Source organism: Arvicanthis niloticus, chromosome 26 (assembly GCF_011762505.2).
Source record: "Arvicanthis niloticus isolate mArvNil1 chromosome 26, mArvNil1.pat.X, whole genome shotgun sequence".
Taxonomy (NCBI): domain Eukaryota; kingdom Metazoa; phylum Chordata; class Mammalia; order Rodentia; family Muridae; genus Arvicanthis; species Arvicanthis niloticus.
The window spans coordinates 25,045,430-25,061,781 of NC_133434.1; the positions used below are offsets into that span (position 1 = coordinate 25,045,430).

The 16,352-nt window shown below is 38.6% G+C and overlaps 1 protein-coding gene across 4 annotated transcripts in view; it reads right to left on the minus strand.

Annotated features, from left to right (window-relative positions):
• The window catches only part of Dmxl2 (Dmx like 2), a 144,472-nt gene that overhangs the window by 110,258 nt on the left and 17,862 nt on the right, over positions 1-16,352 (minus strand). For all 4 annotated transcript variants that reach the window (XM_076925250.1, XM_076925249.1, XM_076925252.1 and 1 more), the window contains exons 2-6: positions 14,474-14,599; positions 11,577-11,648; positions 8,139-8,217; positions 7,236-7,371; positions 6,290-6,356 (exon numbers count right to left, since the gene is read on the minus strand). In XM_076925250.1, the coding sequence (XP_076781365.1) occupies positions 6,290-6,356; positions 7,236-7,371; positions 8,139-8,217; positions 11,577-11,648; positions 14,474-14,599 (480 nt within the window). The remainder of the gene's footprint in view (positions 1-6,289; positions 6,357-7,235; positions 7,372-8,138; positions 8,218-11,576; positions 11,649-14,473; positions 14,600-16,352) is intronic.

The window sequence follows — 16,352 nt, forward strand, 5'->3', positions numbered from 1 at the left end:
AAGCAGATGCACAGCAATGCAGACATTTGATTTGTGATAAAAGTAGCTCCAGAGAGGAAGGAAAGAGAAGCTTTTCAATAAACTATATAGGACCCCTGGATATACAGACAGATACACAGAAAAAATTAACTGCCGTGGTCTAACCATTTCCCAAAATTATAAAAACTACTGAATGACAAATACAAATATAAAATGCCCAGCTTCTAAACCAGGGGTTCTCAATGTAACAAATGCTTTTGGTCCATCACCCGTACTCAAACAGCTTAGCAATCTGAGTGTGTCAGTTTCAGCTGAAATTATCTACTTGCATCTCTATCTCTGGAGGGTCTCAGCTCTAGCCTCGCCAGTCCTCTGCCAATTACTGATGTGTAAAGAATATGAATAAGAAATAAATTTGGGAGGGTAAGGAGAACCTGGGAGAAGTTGGGGAAGAAGAAAGAATATGATTAAATATACTGTATAAAAATATTTTAAATAATCTTTGAAGAGTATGCACAAGGAATACAATGTATATGAATAATGCTGGCTCTCAGAGTACCCACAGATTTAAGTCAACTAATACACTTAAGAAAAGGCATACGGCCATGTTCCTTAAGAATATCCCTCAATCCAGTATATCTTGTCTGATCATTTCCCATGTGATGACTTGCTAATTGTCAAGGGGCAGAATCTAGAATGGCCTGGGAGAGAGGCCTCTAGGCACGCCTGTGGAGGACTATTTGACTGCATTTATTATGGGAGACAACCGCCCACTGTGGGTAGGAACATTCCCTGGCTAGGATCCTAGACTACATTAAATGGAGACAGGGAGCTGAGAAGCACCTGCATTTGTTCCTCTGGTTTTGCCTGAGGATGCAATATGACCTGTCTCTGCAAGCTTCTGCCTCTGTGACTTCCCCATGGTGATGGTCTGTAACTCAGAACTGTAACCAAAACTAACTTTTCTCCCTCAAAGTTGTTTTGTCAGTATCTTATTGCAGTAGCAGGACAGAAACCAAGATGCCTCCCATATCAACTACATGTATCCTTATCTCAATGATGATTCTAGAGAAGCATAGAAATTAAGGCCCTAAGTTCCATGAACTTGGAAGAACAATTACCTCTGTTTCCATAACTACTATTTGAAGAAAATGCTTCAACAAAGCAAAGCAGTGTTAACAGTCTATGTGATTTTTACCTAGAAATAAAATATTTTGATACCTAGAAATAAAATATTTTGATACCACATGATGGCTGCTACACATCTATCTTAAAATATTTTCACTTAGAAATTGTTAGTGATCAGAACTGCTGCTAACTTGCATATGACTGTAACTTTCCTGTCTCCAATGAAGACAATTTTCCTATTATGTTCTTGCAACTCTTGAGCAACTACCTCTGTGCCAAGCCACAAGACTAGGCCACAGTAAAGCCGGACAATTTCACAACTAGAGACACCCAAAGGAATCTCAATCAGTATACTACAAAAAGATACCTGCACACCCATGTTTACTGAGCACAATTCACAATGACCAAGGTCTGGAAGCAGCTGAGGTGTCCCTCAACAGATGAGTGGGTAAAGAAAATGTGATACATATACATATATAATGAAGGGTTTGCCTCTGTTTTTGTTGTCTGGAAGGTTTGGGGTTTTTGTTTTGTTTTGTTTTGTTTTGTTTATGGGAGGAGGAGAACATTGCTTGAGACAGGTTCTCGCTATATAGCCATGGCTGGTCTTGAACTCATAATCCTCCTGCCTCCACTTCAGCCTCTCAAGGGCTAAGATTTTTTTTTCATTTATTGGATATTTTATTTACATTTCAGATGTAATCCCCTTTCCCCATTTCCCTCCACCCAGGAACCCCCATCCCATCCCCCCTCCTCCTGCTTCTATGAGGATATGCCCCCACCAAGCCTCCCACCTCCCCACCCACGATTTCCCCCACACTGGGGCATCCAGCCTTCACTGGACCAAGGACCTCCTCACGCACCTATGCCTGATATTTGTCATCTTCCCCTACATATACAGCTGGAGCCATGGGTCCCTCCCTCCCTATGTGCTCCCAAGCTAGTGGTTTAGACCCTGGGAACTCTGGTTGGTTGGTATTGTTGCTCTCCTCAAGGGGCCGCAAACCCTTTCAGCTCCTTCCATCTTCTCTCTCTCTCACTCCTCCATTGGGAACCCCTTGATCAGTTCGATGGTTAACTGTGAGCATCCGCCTCTGTATATTTCAGGCTCTAGCAGACCTCTAAAGAGACAGCTATATCAGGCTCCTGTCAGCATGCACTTCCTGGCATCCACATCAGCGTCTACCTTTGGTGACTGCACAAGGGATGGATACCCAGGTGGAGCAGTCTCTGGATGGCCCCTCCTTCAGTTTCTGTCCCACACTTTGTCTCCATATTTGCTCCCATGAGGGATCTCATAAAATTGCAAAGCTTCTGTAAGGCAAAGGACACTGTCAATAGGACAAAACAGCAACCAACAGATTGGGAAAAGATCTTTACCAATCCTATATCTGATAGAGGGCTAATATCCAATATATACAAAGAACTCAAGAAATTAGACTCCAAATAACCCTATTAAAAATGGGGTACAGAGCTAAACAAAGAATTCTCAACTGAGGAAACTCAAATAGGCAAGAAACACCTAAAGAAATGTTCAACATCCTTAGTCAACAGGGAAATGCAAATCAAAACAACACTGAGATTCCACCTCACACCAATCAGAATGGCTAAGATCAAAAACTCAGGTGACAGCAGATGTTGACGAGGATATGGAGAAAGAGGAACACTCCTCCATTGTTGGTGGAATTGCAAGCTGGAACAACCACTCTGGAAATCAGTCTGGCGGTTCCTCAGAAAATTGGACCTGAGGACCTAGCTGTACCACTCCTGGGCATATACCCAAAAGATGTTCCAACATACAACAAGGACATATGCTCCACTATGTTCATAGCAGCCTTATTTATAATAGCCAGAAGCTGGAAAGAACCCAGATGTCCTTCAACAGAAGAAGGGATACAGAAAATGTGGTAATTTACACAATGGAGTATTACTCAGCTATTAAAAACAATGAATTCAAGAAAGTCTTAGGCAAATGGATAGAACTAGAAAATATCATCCTGAGTGAGGTAACCCAATCACAGAAGAACACACATGGTATGCACTCACTGATAAGTGGATGTTAGCCCAAAAGCTCAAAATATCCAAGATACAACTCACAGACCACATGAAGCTAATGAACAAGGAAGACCAAAGTATGGGTGCTTTGGCCCTTCTTAGAAGGGCTAAGATTATTTTTAAAAAAATAAATAAATAATTAAATAAATAAAAAGTGCCAACACATCTTGCCATGAAGAAGTGAATGGTTTTAAGAATGTTATTTATTTATCTATTTTCATGTGCATTTGTGTTTTGTCTGCCTGCATGTCTGTGTGAAGATGTCAGATCCTGGAATTACAAACAGTTGTGAGCAGTCACGTGAGTGCTGGAAATTGAACCTGGGTCCTCTGGAAGAGCATTCAATGTTCTTAACCACTGAGCCATCTCTCCAGCCCCATTTTACGAAGTAAGTGTGGGGGGGGGGCGGGGGGGGAGTGGGGGTGTGGGTGTGTGGGTGTGTGTGTGTACATAAGCTTACATGTACCCGCTGTAATGCAGGAGCCCACAGAGTCCACAAGTGGTCACTGGATCCCTGGTACTGGAATTACACAGAGTTGTGAGCCACCTTATGGGAACCAAACCCAGATCCTCCAAAACAGAAACATGTGCTTTTAATCTAAGCCATCTCCCTAACCCCCATAATGGAGCTTTTGTCTACTGCTAAAAGTAAAACTCTGTGATTTTTCAGAAAAATAGATCAAACTGGAACTCCTCTCATGTTGTTGTCTGGCATGGTGTGAAAATATCTATAGTATGGCCATTTTGCCAAAAGGAAATAAATGCCAAGATGTCCCTAATACTCAGAACTTACAGTGACCCAGGAAACATACTTGAGAAGCAGCCCAGGGTGCATTTCTGTCTATGGGGTGCTTACAGTCTTCTATAAGAATAAATGAACAATTTCCTTCCCCAGTTTACGAAATGGCAGAACTGAGTATGGATTTTTAAAACTCTAGAAACAGGAAAATAATTAACTAATTCTGGATTCTAACATTCCACTGAGGAATAGCATAGCACTTTTAAACCTGAGTTTAGAGAGCAAGTAACTACAGGGCAGACCCTAGAAGGGTTAAGTAGACCTTTAGAATCAGGAAAAACAGCACCTAGAAGCAGCCAGAGTCTGACTGGTTGCTACTCTTCCTAATGCAGGTAGATACAGTCCCTCCAGACAGATCTAGACATCCCAATGGGTTTCTAGGATAAAAGTTCACTGAGACCACTCAGTGAATCAATACCCTCTGAATTTCCAAGATCTGACAGCCTCCAAATAGTAACACTGACTGCACAAATCTGAACAGAGTCCAAAAGCTACTCTTGCAACCTAAGAGCCTGATAATACTGGACTGGGCAAGGAAGAAAAGCAAAGGTGGTGAAAACATCAGTTAGCAACAGGAGCTTCGCACAACTAACTGTCACTACCTAAGAAGGCTACAGAGCCAAATAACCTAGGACCCAGCCAATTCTACTCCCGGGCACACTCAAGAATAGCCATACACATGCCTAACACATGTGTGCAAGACTCCCACCGCAGCATTACTAAATACCCATCAGGAATGGCATGGCAGGAGGGTGGGGAAAGAAGGAAGGAGTCAGTAAGCCATATTCAACAACACACAGATGAACTCAGGACTTAATTCTGGGATTACACTGTTTTAAATTCTAGAATAAAATAATGGATTATTCAAACCACAGCCTGTAAGCCACTGTAATAAGTCCCCTCTGTATTTGCTTTCATTCAGTTCTGTTCCTCTAGAGAACCCTGACTAATACACACATAGCAACATACTGTCTGAGAAACAAAGGAAGGAAAGAAGAATGGCAGGAGAGGGGTGGGAAGGAGAAGGCAGAAATTGTCCCTGGATTTCAGTAGTACACATCGACCTTTTTTTTCTTGTCCTTTTGGAGACTGGGTCTCACCTGTAGCCTGGCTGGTCTCCACCTCACAGAAATCCATCTTCCTCTTCTTCTTGAATACTGAGTCCAAAGGTATGTGCTACCTCCTTGCCAATTCCTGATCCACCTACTCCTACTTCCCAAGTGCTGGGATTATAGGAGTGCTCCATCCTGTCCAGCTCAATTCTACTTTTTAAATAGAACTACATTATACTTTTAATATAGAAAAACTAGTTAAATTTAAAAAAACAATTTTTTGAGATAGCCATGCTCTAGTGTATACATCCAAAAGTTTATTAGTAACACAACTGGACTCACTGGATTTCTGTTGTTTTTGTGGTTTTGATTTTTTTGGATTGGGAGGTTTTTTGTTTGTTTGTGGTTTTTTGGTTTTGTTTTGTTGTTTTGTTTTGTTTTGTTTTGTTTTTGACAAGGTCTCACTATATAGCTCTGGCTGTTCTGGAACTCATTCTGTAGACTAGGCTAGTCTCGAACTCACAGAGATCTACCTACCTCTGCCTCCCAAGCACTGGAATTGAAGACATGCACCACAATGTCCAACATAGGGTCCATTGGGTTTAAAAAAAAAAAAAAAAAAAAAGTAAGGTCATCAAGTTGAATGAGTATGGAATGAGAGGTGAGTCTGGGGGGAATTGAATATCATCAAAATACCATGGATGAAATTCTCAAAAGTTAATTTTTTAATTTAAATGTAAATGCATGGTGAACAAGATTCCCAGTGGGTAAGGCCTGATGACTTGCGTTTGATCCACAGAACCCACATGTGGAAGGACATAACTGATCCTTGTAAGTTGACTGATCCCACTGATCCTTGTAAGTTGACTTCCATGCATCACTCACTCTCTCTCACTCTAGCCCTCACCCACTCTGTCTCTCATACACACCATATACACAATAAATGTGAACATTTTTTCATATAATTACACAAAAGTAAAATAGAAATAATAGCAGCCATTATTTCCCAAGTATATACTATCTGTAGAGATCACACCAGGTCTTTTAGAAACATCTCCCCATTTTACAGAGCTGAGAACTAAGCTCAGGACTTCACAAAGGTAACTACCACTTACCATCACTGAGCTATATCTCCAGCCTCATAAACATTTTTAATATACTTCAAGCAAGTTTTGCAAGAAAATCTCAATATATGGACTAGAGAACTGGAAATGGACGTAAGGGACATTTTCAGGTGTTTTGTGAGCGTGCGTGACTTTTTGGCTTACTCCCTTACCTTTCCAGCAGTAGCAAAATATTCACCATCAGGAGACCATTCCATCAGATGTACAGACACTGAGGTTCTAGGAAAAGAAAACCAGTGTGTTCATAACAGTATGTTCTATGTATAAATGGTCAAAACAAGATATTCCTAATATCAATGTCACAATCATAACAGGATTTTCCTGCCCTCATAACAATACAAGGAATTCCACCTTCCTAAAAACATTAACAAAACTAACCCAAAGTATACTTTCAAAAACAAAAAATACAATACCCATACATGATATTGCTACATCCATGTCAATCAAAATCCTCATTATAACATGTTACAAACAGTGTATCACCTTCCCTGGATAACTGGGTCTCCTTACATAACCTGTGCTGACACTAACAGCCAGTCATCATTGCGTTCCAAAAAGTGGCTGGAGCTTCTAAACCTTTACCTCACTCTTATTTTAACACATTCTGTCATTTTGTCAACTCAAGTACTGAACTATAAATATATTTTTTTTTTACTTTTAGAAGAACAATTAACTAAAGCACAGATTAAAAATTAAATAACAATATTACAATAAGTTTTAGTTTAAAAAAGTCAACTTTAATCCCAGCACTTGGGAGGCAGAGGCAGGCGGATTTCTGAGTCCAAGGCCAGCCTGGTCTACAGAGTGAGTTCCAGGACAGCCAGGGCTACACAGAGAAACCCTATCTCGAAAAAAAAAAAAAAAAAAAAAAAAAATATATATATATATATATATATATATATATCAATATCACACACACACACACATATATATATATATATATATATATATATATATATATAGAGAGAGAGAGAGAGAGAGAGAGAGAGAGAGAGAGAGAGAGAGAACGAGAACTACCAAAAAATAAAGATCTTTGTAAGGAAAAACATAACTTAGGACGTTCAGTGAATCACTATTACAACTGACTTAGACACTAACTTGCACTGCCAGATGCACTTCCAATCATTTAAAACAGGAGGGACTTTATTATCGACTTCTTCCTCCTCTTCTAGAATATCACTGCCTGGAGGAGCCCACAGCTGAATCGAATCAGTTGCTGTCAGCAATCTGTTATCTGAAAATTTAAAATAATGAATAACACAGAATTATCTAAGAATAGAAATGCACACATGAGTTCTGTTAGGTCTATAAACTAGTAAGTTTTGAAAATATATAATACCAGCTATGAAAAACACATGGGGTCAGCTCAAAAGAAATACCCTAAAAGATGAAAAGCAGGAAAAAGAACCTAAGCAAAAATTGTTATTAGGAAGACTTGGGGTGGGGGGACAAACAAACAAACCCACTGAGCAGGGTTTAATCTGGCAAGCAAGCCTGAGAAGAGCGGAGGTGGAGCACTGAATCTCAGACGCCCCTACAGTGTGAGTACTCTCAAGATATGATCAAAACTATAAGGGAGTGTTTTTCATGGAATATAAAACAACCCTCATTAATTGTGAACATAAAAGGGTAACAGCTATGTCTCACTATAGGTTTCTAATTTTTGCATTTTTACAAGACAGTAATTTCTTGAAATACACCATAACAAAATAAGGATGTTTCCACCCATCTTATTTATCATTTTGTAGATAAAATAGGAGTAAATTTCATCACATATTAACAAAATAATCACTGGTTCTTAAAATAAAACAGTAGAAGGCAAAGGCTAAAAAGCAGAGAGAAGGAAATTAAGCTCTGTGCAAAGCAATATATACAAAATAGAAAAACCTGTATTCACTTATCAACAAAAATACATTTGTAACTTATCATCAAAGATTATTTCAATTATACATTCAAATCAAATGCTTTATTTAATAATTTTTAAGTATAGCTGCTAAATACCTTGAGGGTCCCATGCTAAGTTGTATGTCACGGAACTCAAAAAAAACTGCCCAGTTTTAAGCCACTGACACTTGAGTTGCTGAAACATGTAGAGAGAGGAAAAAAAAAAGGATGTTTTTAAAATACCCCCAAATTCCACCATTTTGTCACTTTCTTCAACTTAAAACAAACTTATAGATTTAACTATTTCATTACTATTTTAAAGTTACTTCAACAGTCCCACTTACAGGTCATACTGCCATACTGAGCGGCTTGCTGTGCCCAACTAAACAAGTTCTCTCAAGCTTCCCTCTATCTACAAACAAGTTTTCAGTATGTGGGCATCCTTCCCTCCACTTCTCCATAAATCATGGCCTCTGTGAACTCTGACATCCTACCAGTGTCTGAAACACTTCCACACTCTGTCATCCCAACACTGACTACACAGACTTAAGTTTGTGTGTCTGACTTTCCTATTAGACAGCAACCCTTTAAGGAAAGGAAAAATGTCATAATAATTGCTGGTGATTTGTCACTGTTGTTTGACATTTTGTGTTTGTCTGGTTGTTTTGTTTTGTTTTTAAACAGGTCTAGCCTCAAGTAGTCACAGCTAGCCTATATCTTGCTTCGTAGCAAAGAAATGACCTAAAGCTGACACTCTGCCTCCTCCTCCCAAGTGCTGTTATGGGCACTGACTAGCATGACCAGTATATCTGCTTGCTGGTAGGACTGGGGTTGGGAAGGGTGTGAATGAAAAGTTTTTAGGTTTTTATTGTTGTTGTTGTTGGCTTTTTTTGTTTGTCTTTTTGTCTCTGGGGTTTGAGACAGGGTCTAGACATGTAGCCCAGTCCTGATTGTGGTGATCCTCCTGCTTCTGCCTCCAAGCTGAACTGCTGCTCTAATCTTTTGCCTTCAGCTCATGTCACACCTATTATAAAATTCTTCTTATTAGGGCGAGAGATGGCTCAGCAGTTATGAGCACTTGCTGCTCTCCCAGAAGACCCAAGTCTTGTTCCTCACACCTAGGTCAGGAGCCTTACAACCACCTGTCACTTTAGCTACAAGGGATCTGACACTCTCTTTTGGCCTCAATGGGCACCTGCACACACACACACCACACACACACACACACACACACACACAAACACACGAGAGAGATGAGGGGAATAAAAATAAATCATTTTGAAACTTTTATTAATGCACAGAGATGGACTCACTGTTTAAACTAAAACTAAATAAAACTCCCAAGACAACAGATTTGAAATATATATGCAATTCACAAATGTGATCTATTATATTTGAGAAATTTCTATCCAATCCTTTTATTCTACAAGTGGATTAAAAGTTTAAATGACAAAAGTTTTTGGCATAGGATATAGTATTCTAAATAAATAAAAGTGTCCATTTCTTTGTTAAACAGAACAAAAAGCAAAAAAACACAGTACAACATAGTCACATCACACATGTGAGATCCAGAGGTCAGAGGTTATGAGCCTCCATGTGGGTCCTGGGAACCTAACATACATACTCTACAAGGCAGTACGTGCTCATAACCAATAAGCATCTCTCAAGCCTCTGCCCCTGACTTTTCTTTACTGTGTTCTTGGCCAGTCTTTATGTGGGAGTTGAGAGAGATCAAATCCAGAGCCTTGTGCATATTAAGCAAGAGCTCAGCCACTGATCTATACCTCTAGATGACTCTTAGACACTGTACAATTTAATAACTATTTTTACAATGAAAAACTGATGTTTCCATTTAGTTTAGAAATATAAAAACTCATGTAAGATTTCAATCAAAACTGATTTTTAAAAAACCCTTTCAAGATGGCCACAAGGGCTCACATCTGCAGTTCCAGCTACAGTCTGAGTCTTGAGACTAAAGGAGGAGAACAGCTTGAGCACGGGCATTTAAAGCCAACCTGGGCAAGTTAGCAAGACCTCACCTCGGCACACGAGGAAGTTTAACTACTGATGCAGCTCAGTTACAGTGCTTGCCCAGCACACCCACAGCCCCAGGTGATCCCCATACAACAGAACGCAGAGTGCTGGCGCATGCCTACTGCACAACCATTCAAATGGAGGAGGATCATAAACTCAAGAGCATCAGCTGATGAATAGTGAGTTTGAGGCCAATCTGGAATAGATGAAATCCTGTCTCAAAAAATACTTGTGTGAGTGTACATGCACACATACCAAAGCACACACGTGGACATCAGAGGACAACCTTGAATGTCCAGTTCTCCCTTCTACCAAATTCAGACAGGGTTACTTTGTTATCTGCCACTGAATATAGCAGGCAAGCTTCTGATTCACCTGATTTCACCTCACATCTCAAACTGCTCCCAGCTTTGCACAGGTTCAGGATATTCAAACTCAGGTCCCCACACCTGTACAACATCTAAGCCTTCTTCTCCAGTCCACATGTCTAATTTATAAACTGGTTGATAATTCTACCCATATAGGATTTTTCTTAATATTAAATAATATAAAATACAGCACTGAGTATATATGTAAATGGTTCTTAATGTGATATATAAGACCATTTAGCTGGTTAGTGAGCTTACCTAAGTACCTGAGCTTACCTAACTCCACTAAACAAGTATTTAGGGAGGTCTGAATACATTAGATAATATTCTAAAAAACTGGGTTGTAATAATAATCAAAAGAATCAATCTGCCTACTTGTAAAGGATCTTATGTTCTAATTATAAATAATAAACAAACTAGTGCTATGGGAAAAGCTTAAAATAGATAAGCGGATCAGAGCACAGTGGTCACACCTATGATGACATCACAAAGAAGGCCTGTGCAAGAGAGAAAGGAATAAGAAAAGGAGGATTTGCAATTCACAGCCCACACAGACCTCTTTGAGAAGGTATATTATAGGAGACTTCAGAGTCTGTAGAACCACCAGCTCTGGACCTGCACTGAGAAGGCAACGTCCACAGAACCTAAAGGGAGGGTGACTAAAACCAGCAGAAGGGCAGGTGTAGCTGGAGTCAGGATGGACTCTGAAGAACAGAGTGGTGATGGGAGGAAAAAGGGGGGTGAGAGGCCACTTGCAGGCTTACAGTCTTAGAGGTTTGCGCCCTTAGTGAAGTTATACACTCTCTCTACTGAGAAGAAAGAAAAAAGGGACATCAGAATAGAAAACTAGTACCAGAGACTAGTAATGACCCAAACAAAAGAAAAAGCAGTTTAGACTAGGGTAGATCTCAACACAACAAATGGCAATTAGCAATATTCTAGAAACTTAGGTTTCTACAAAGCCTTTGCTAAACTTCACAGATATTTCTACCCACTGTTTGTACTGCCTTCTGAGCAGCTCTATGCTGCTACTGTAAGAAGAGTCTAAGGAAACAAGAAAACTAGATTCAAAAGTTAACCAAAACTAATAATAATAATAATAAAATGAGGTTAATCAGATTCTTAGGATATTCTACTATCAGTGAATACTTACACTGTTTCTCTTATGAGAATTTATACCCAGGGGCTCAAAAATACACACAGCATTCCCATATGAAGCTGCAACCTAAAAGAAAATGAACATGACGTTAGTGCTAAGAAAAGAGTGAAACAGAGATGGCCTTCTTCATACAATAAAGTATAAACTAATTTCATACAATCCAATTCCAATATATCTCTATGGTTTACTTCTACAAATAAACCTGGCAGTATAGTAGATTTAATAATCTCTGCTACCAAAAACTTTAGTAGCCTTGTTTTAAAGTTACAAAGGAAACAAGACCTCAGGTAGCCTGGGATAGCCTTGAACTTGATATGTAGCTAAGGCTAGCCACAAACTCCTAATCTTTCTGCCTCTAATGCTGTTGAGATTACAAATATGTCTATTTTTAAAAATTACGTTTTCTAGAAAATTTATTTTGGAACTAGGAAAATAGCTGAGTGAAAGGCACTTGCCACCAAGCCTGATAACCTGAATCCAATATCCAGAACCCACAAAGTAGAAGATAAATGACTCCTATAAGCTGTCCTCTGACCACTACACACACACACACATATACATATACACACACACACACACACACACACACAAGCACACATGAGCACAGTAAATTAACAGATGTGGTTTTCAAATTTTTAATATTTTTAATATAAAGATAACTTTAGTGACAAAAATACATCTTAGCAGTACATCTCTTTAACAGCAATGTTTAAAATCCAATGGAAAAATATAAAACTCATGAGAAGATCTAAAAAATATGCCAAACAATAACAGGTTTTAAGACTGTGTGGTGGCGCACACCTTTAATTCCAGCACTTGAAAGGCAGAGGCAGGCAGATTTCTGAGTTAGAGACCAGCCTGGTCTACAGAGTGAGTTCCAAGACAGCCAGGGCTATACAGGGAAACCCTGTCTCAAAAAACAAAACAAACAAAACAAACAAACAAACAAAAAAAGACTATGTCACAAAAATGGCTTCAGTTATACCACTGAACAAAAAACACCAATTGGGAAATCATTTTGAAGAAGAAACAAAAAGAAGAAAGAGGAAAATCGCTGAACTATGCAGAGCACCCGGCTGGAGCTGCTGCCATGAGTCTCCACTGAAGGGCTGTGAGGACCAGGACTGTTCTGCTCCAGATCATACCTGAGAAGAAGGGCCTCCACTCCACAAGGCTACCAGAGCCCAAATCTAGCAATTCCTGGAACTAGTTCCCAATTCATCATCCTCTTGAGAAGAAAAGAATTAGCATCAGGAAACAGACCAAAGCCCTCCCTTCTAACACCATTTATTCTGATTATTCCACAAAATTAACCTTCCAAGACAAGGCTGTTAATCCACAGTAGGGCAGGGAAGCTATTTTAAATGCCTGGCTAATATGAAGTCACAAATGTGACAGTTACCATCACAGGAGCTGACGATAAAGGACTAAAATACAAGAATATGGCAGAAAAGATGAGATACTTTAACCATCTTTTCTCAGGTGAGGAGACTAGAAACAGGCTGTCCGCTTGCTTCATATGACTATGAACACAAACATCTTCCATACTTTAATGATCTTTTTGTTTCTGAGATAAAAGTCTTACAGTGTTGCCCAAGCTGGCCCTAAATTAGTAGGTTCAAGCAATTCTCTAGTCTCAGTCAGCTTTATTGTATGTATTTTTTTTAAATCTTTGTTCCCACAAAATGTATTAATTGTGATTATCATGAATACTTAAGTAATTTATAAAAATTGGTTGGAAATTATCATTCAACACTAGGCAAGCTTAAAGCTACCTTGCTTGGCCTAGAGAGAAGACTGGCAAAAAAAAAAAAAAAAAAAGTAATAAAAGAAAGGTAGTCCTCAGTGTTCTCCAAATTAAACACAAGCAAGCAATGCTTATGGAAAAATACACAGTCAGAAAAGCAAGAAGCAAATATCAGAGGCCACCTGAGAATGTAGTGTTTCAAGTACATTACTACCAAGTAATAGTGCATTTATATAACTACTAAGCCTGATACAAACAGTTGAATAAGGCAGGAGAAAAACAATAATAAAGTAATCATAATTTATTATTCAGTATAAATGTGCATGATTACCATGGAGATCCTGATTTAACAGATCCTTGGTAGAATATTATCCAGTAAAGAACAACCTCTAGAAAACCAAGAATGTTTACATACTATAATTATCTACCACAGTTTTAAAACTTTTTTATAATCTTGTAATGACATGCAACTGTCATATAATATTGCTCTTACTGAATTCATAGAATATATATATATATATATATATATATATCAAATATATTATACTAGTATTCATTGTATTGTTTGAAAAATGAGAGAGAAAAAAAGAAAATCTGAGAAAGAAGGCTTTAGATGAAGCTTTAACTATTTCAAAATAAATCCTTAGTTCCAAAGTTGGAATAAATTTTTAAATATTCACTCAACAAACTTTCACTAAATTAACGAGTGTACAAAGCACCTATGTGACATGCATTACATTAGACACAACTCCCTGAACTTCCTGATAAACAGCCACTATTACTGGAGATGCAGGCTCAGGTCTGCTGTTCTAGCTCACGTCACTGCTCAACAGGAAGCTCACTTTGTGTCCAGGAGTAAAGACCAGCCAGCATGCCACAGTGAGACTTCCTCTCAAAAACAAACAATGCTGGGATTGGAATGTGGAGAAAGCTGATTCCTCCTCCCTTAATGGCTAAAGGTTACAGAATTAACAGAACAGCAATGCACTGGAGACTGTGAGGCCCAGAGACCTCTAACACAGCATAACCACTGTTAGAACAAACACCATGTCACCAGTGTCATAGCATGTCACAATTCATATACAAATACTCTAAAAGTTAAGAACATTTAAATGACATCTAATTAAGTGATTAAATCTCTTACTCTTCCATGTTGGTTGGAGCATTCCACACAACTGACTTGGATGTTTCCATGCTTAGCACCAGGGATGATCTGCACACATTCAAAGTCACTCGCCAGAATAACAATGTCACAGCCTGATCCATATGCCTATAAAGGAAAAGTTTTGTGACACTGTAAGAGATATAATTTTGAATTATTATTACATATTATTTTATCTTAGATTGTTACTAATATAAAGATATATCTTGACATATCTTACAAAACAGTTAATACACAAATAAGAATATTAAATATCATATCAAAAAAACATGCCTTTAATCCCTTTACGCACTCAGGAGGCAGAGGCAGGTGGATCTCTATGAGTTCAAGGCTAGCCTGGTCTACAGAGCAAGTTCTAAGACAGCCAGAGATACACAGAGAAACCCTGTCTCAAAAAACAAACAAACAAAACTCATATTAAAAAATAAACCAATGGCATTCCATGCATTATCATTCAAAAACTGCTTTCAACAGGCAAAAGTTCTTCCAGTTTTATACACTACAGCTTCTGTTGCTGCCGCAGAGTTTCTCTCTAGAGCTCATCTCTTTTTTATTATTTTTATTATTGAAAATACTAAAATCACTGAAAACACCAATGAATTCTCAGAATTCAAAACAGGCTTAAGAAAAATCAAGATAAACATCAAAGAAGCACTTTGTAGCAAAAGCTACAACTTAAAGATCTGGCAAAATCAATCTGACACAAGACAGAACGCCACAACACTTAGGACATGACTAGGTAAATAACCCGCCCCGCACCCCCCCCAAAAAAAATGGCTAGCTGCCTTGATAGAGAGATCTACATGACAGTGGCAGAAGACAGAAGCTACACCACTAAATAAAGACACTGTGTTCTCTTTAATCTCAGGGGAAAACCTAGAAGGCTGATACTCCTACTCCTACTACTGTATTATTATTATTATTATTATTATTATTATTATTATTATTATTATTATTTTATTACATTAAATAATATTAAAGAGTTGAGTTCATTAATTTGTCCAGGATTAAACTAGAACATGTCCAAACTTATTATTATTACATTAAATAATATTAAAGAGTTGAGTTCATTAATTTGTCCAGGATTAAACTAGAACATGTCCAAACTTATTATTATTACATTAAATAATATTAAAGAGTTGAGTTCATTAATTTGTCCAGGATTAAACTAGAACATGTCCAAACTCAGGCCTTATGACTTTTACACTCTTTCCTGAGTTACATGTCAAGTAAATACTATTCAGACAGGAGTGTGCTCTTGGGGGGTGGGGTCTCGGAACTTCAAGAATGGCCTCTGTCCATAACAGATCCAAGGGGAGCCTGGGCTGCCTGCAAGGCTAGGCACAAAAGAGGAGATCTTTCTGCATGGAGAAAAGTGGGGAGGAGCAAACTGAGAGCTACATTTCCAGGTAAATATTAGTCCAGGTGCTTCTCCACTAGGTCGCTGCTGACAAATGCTATGCAGTGCTCTCACTGCTCAGTCCCTGACGGGCATTTTAGTCCTCATCATTCCCATGCACTAAATTTACAAATAAGCCCAGATTACCCCAGTTCAAGATCAACAATTCAATCACATCTGCAAAATTCCTTTGGTCCTAAGGTCATCATGAAGGTGGAGTATGGTTTCTGTCCACCATTTAGGACCACAGGTGAACCAGACACTGAGCAATAAATCTGAGTGGACTGAGATCACATAACTATTTCCTCTGATCACGTGAGCACTACGCAGAGAAAACTCTCACATATTTAGAAAATTTAATATACTACTAAATTACATCCCTGACAAATCACAAAGAAAACTCAAAAATATCAGGTACTCCATCTAAGAAGACAACACTTTAACTCATGTGTGTGCATGTTT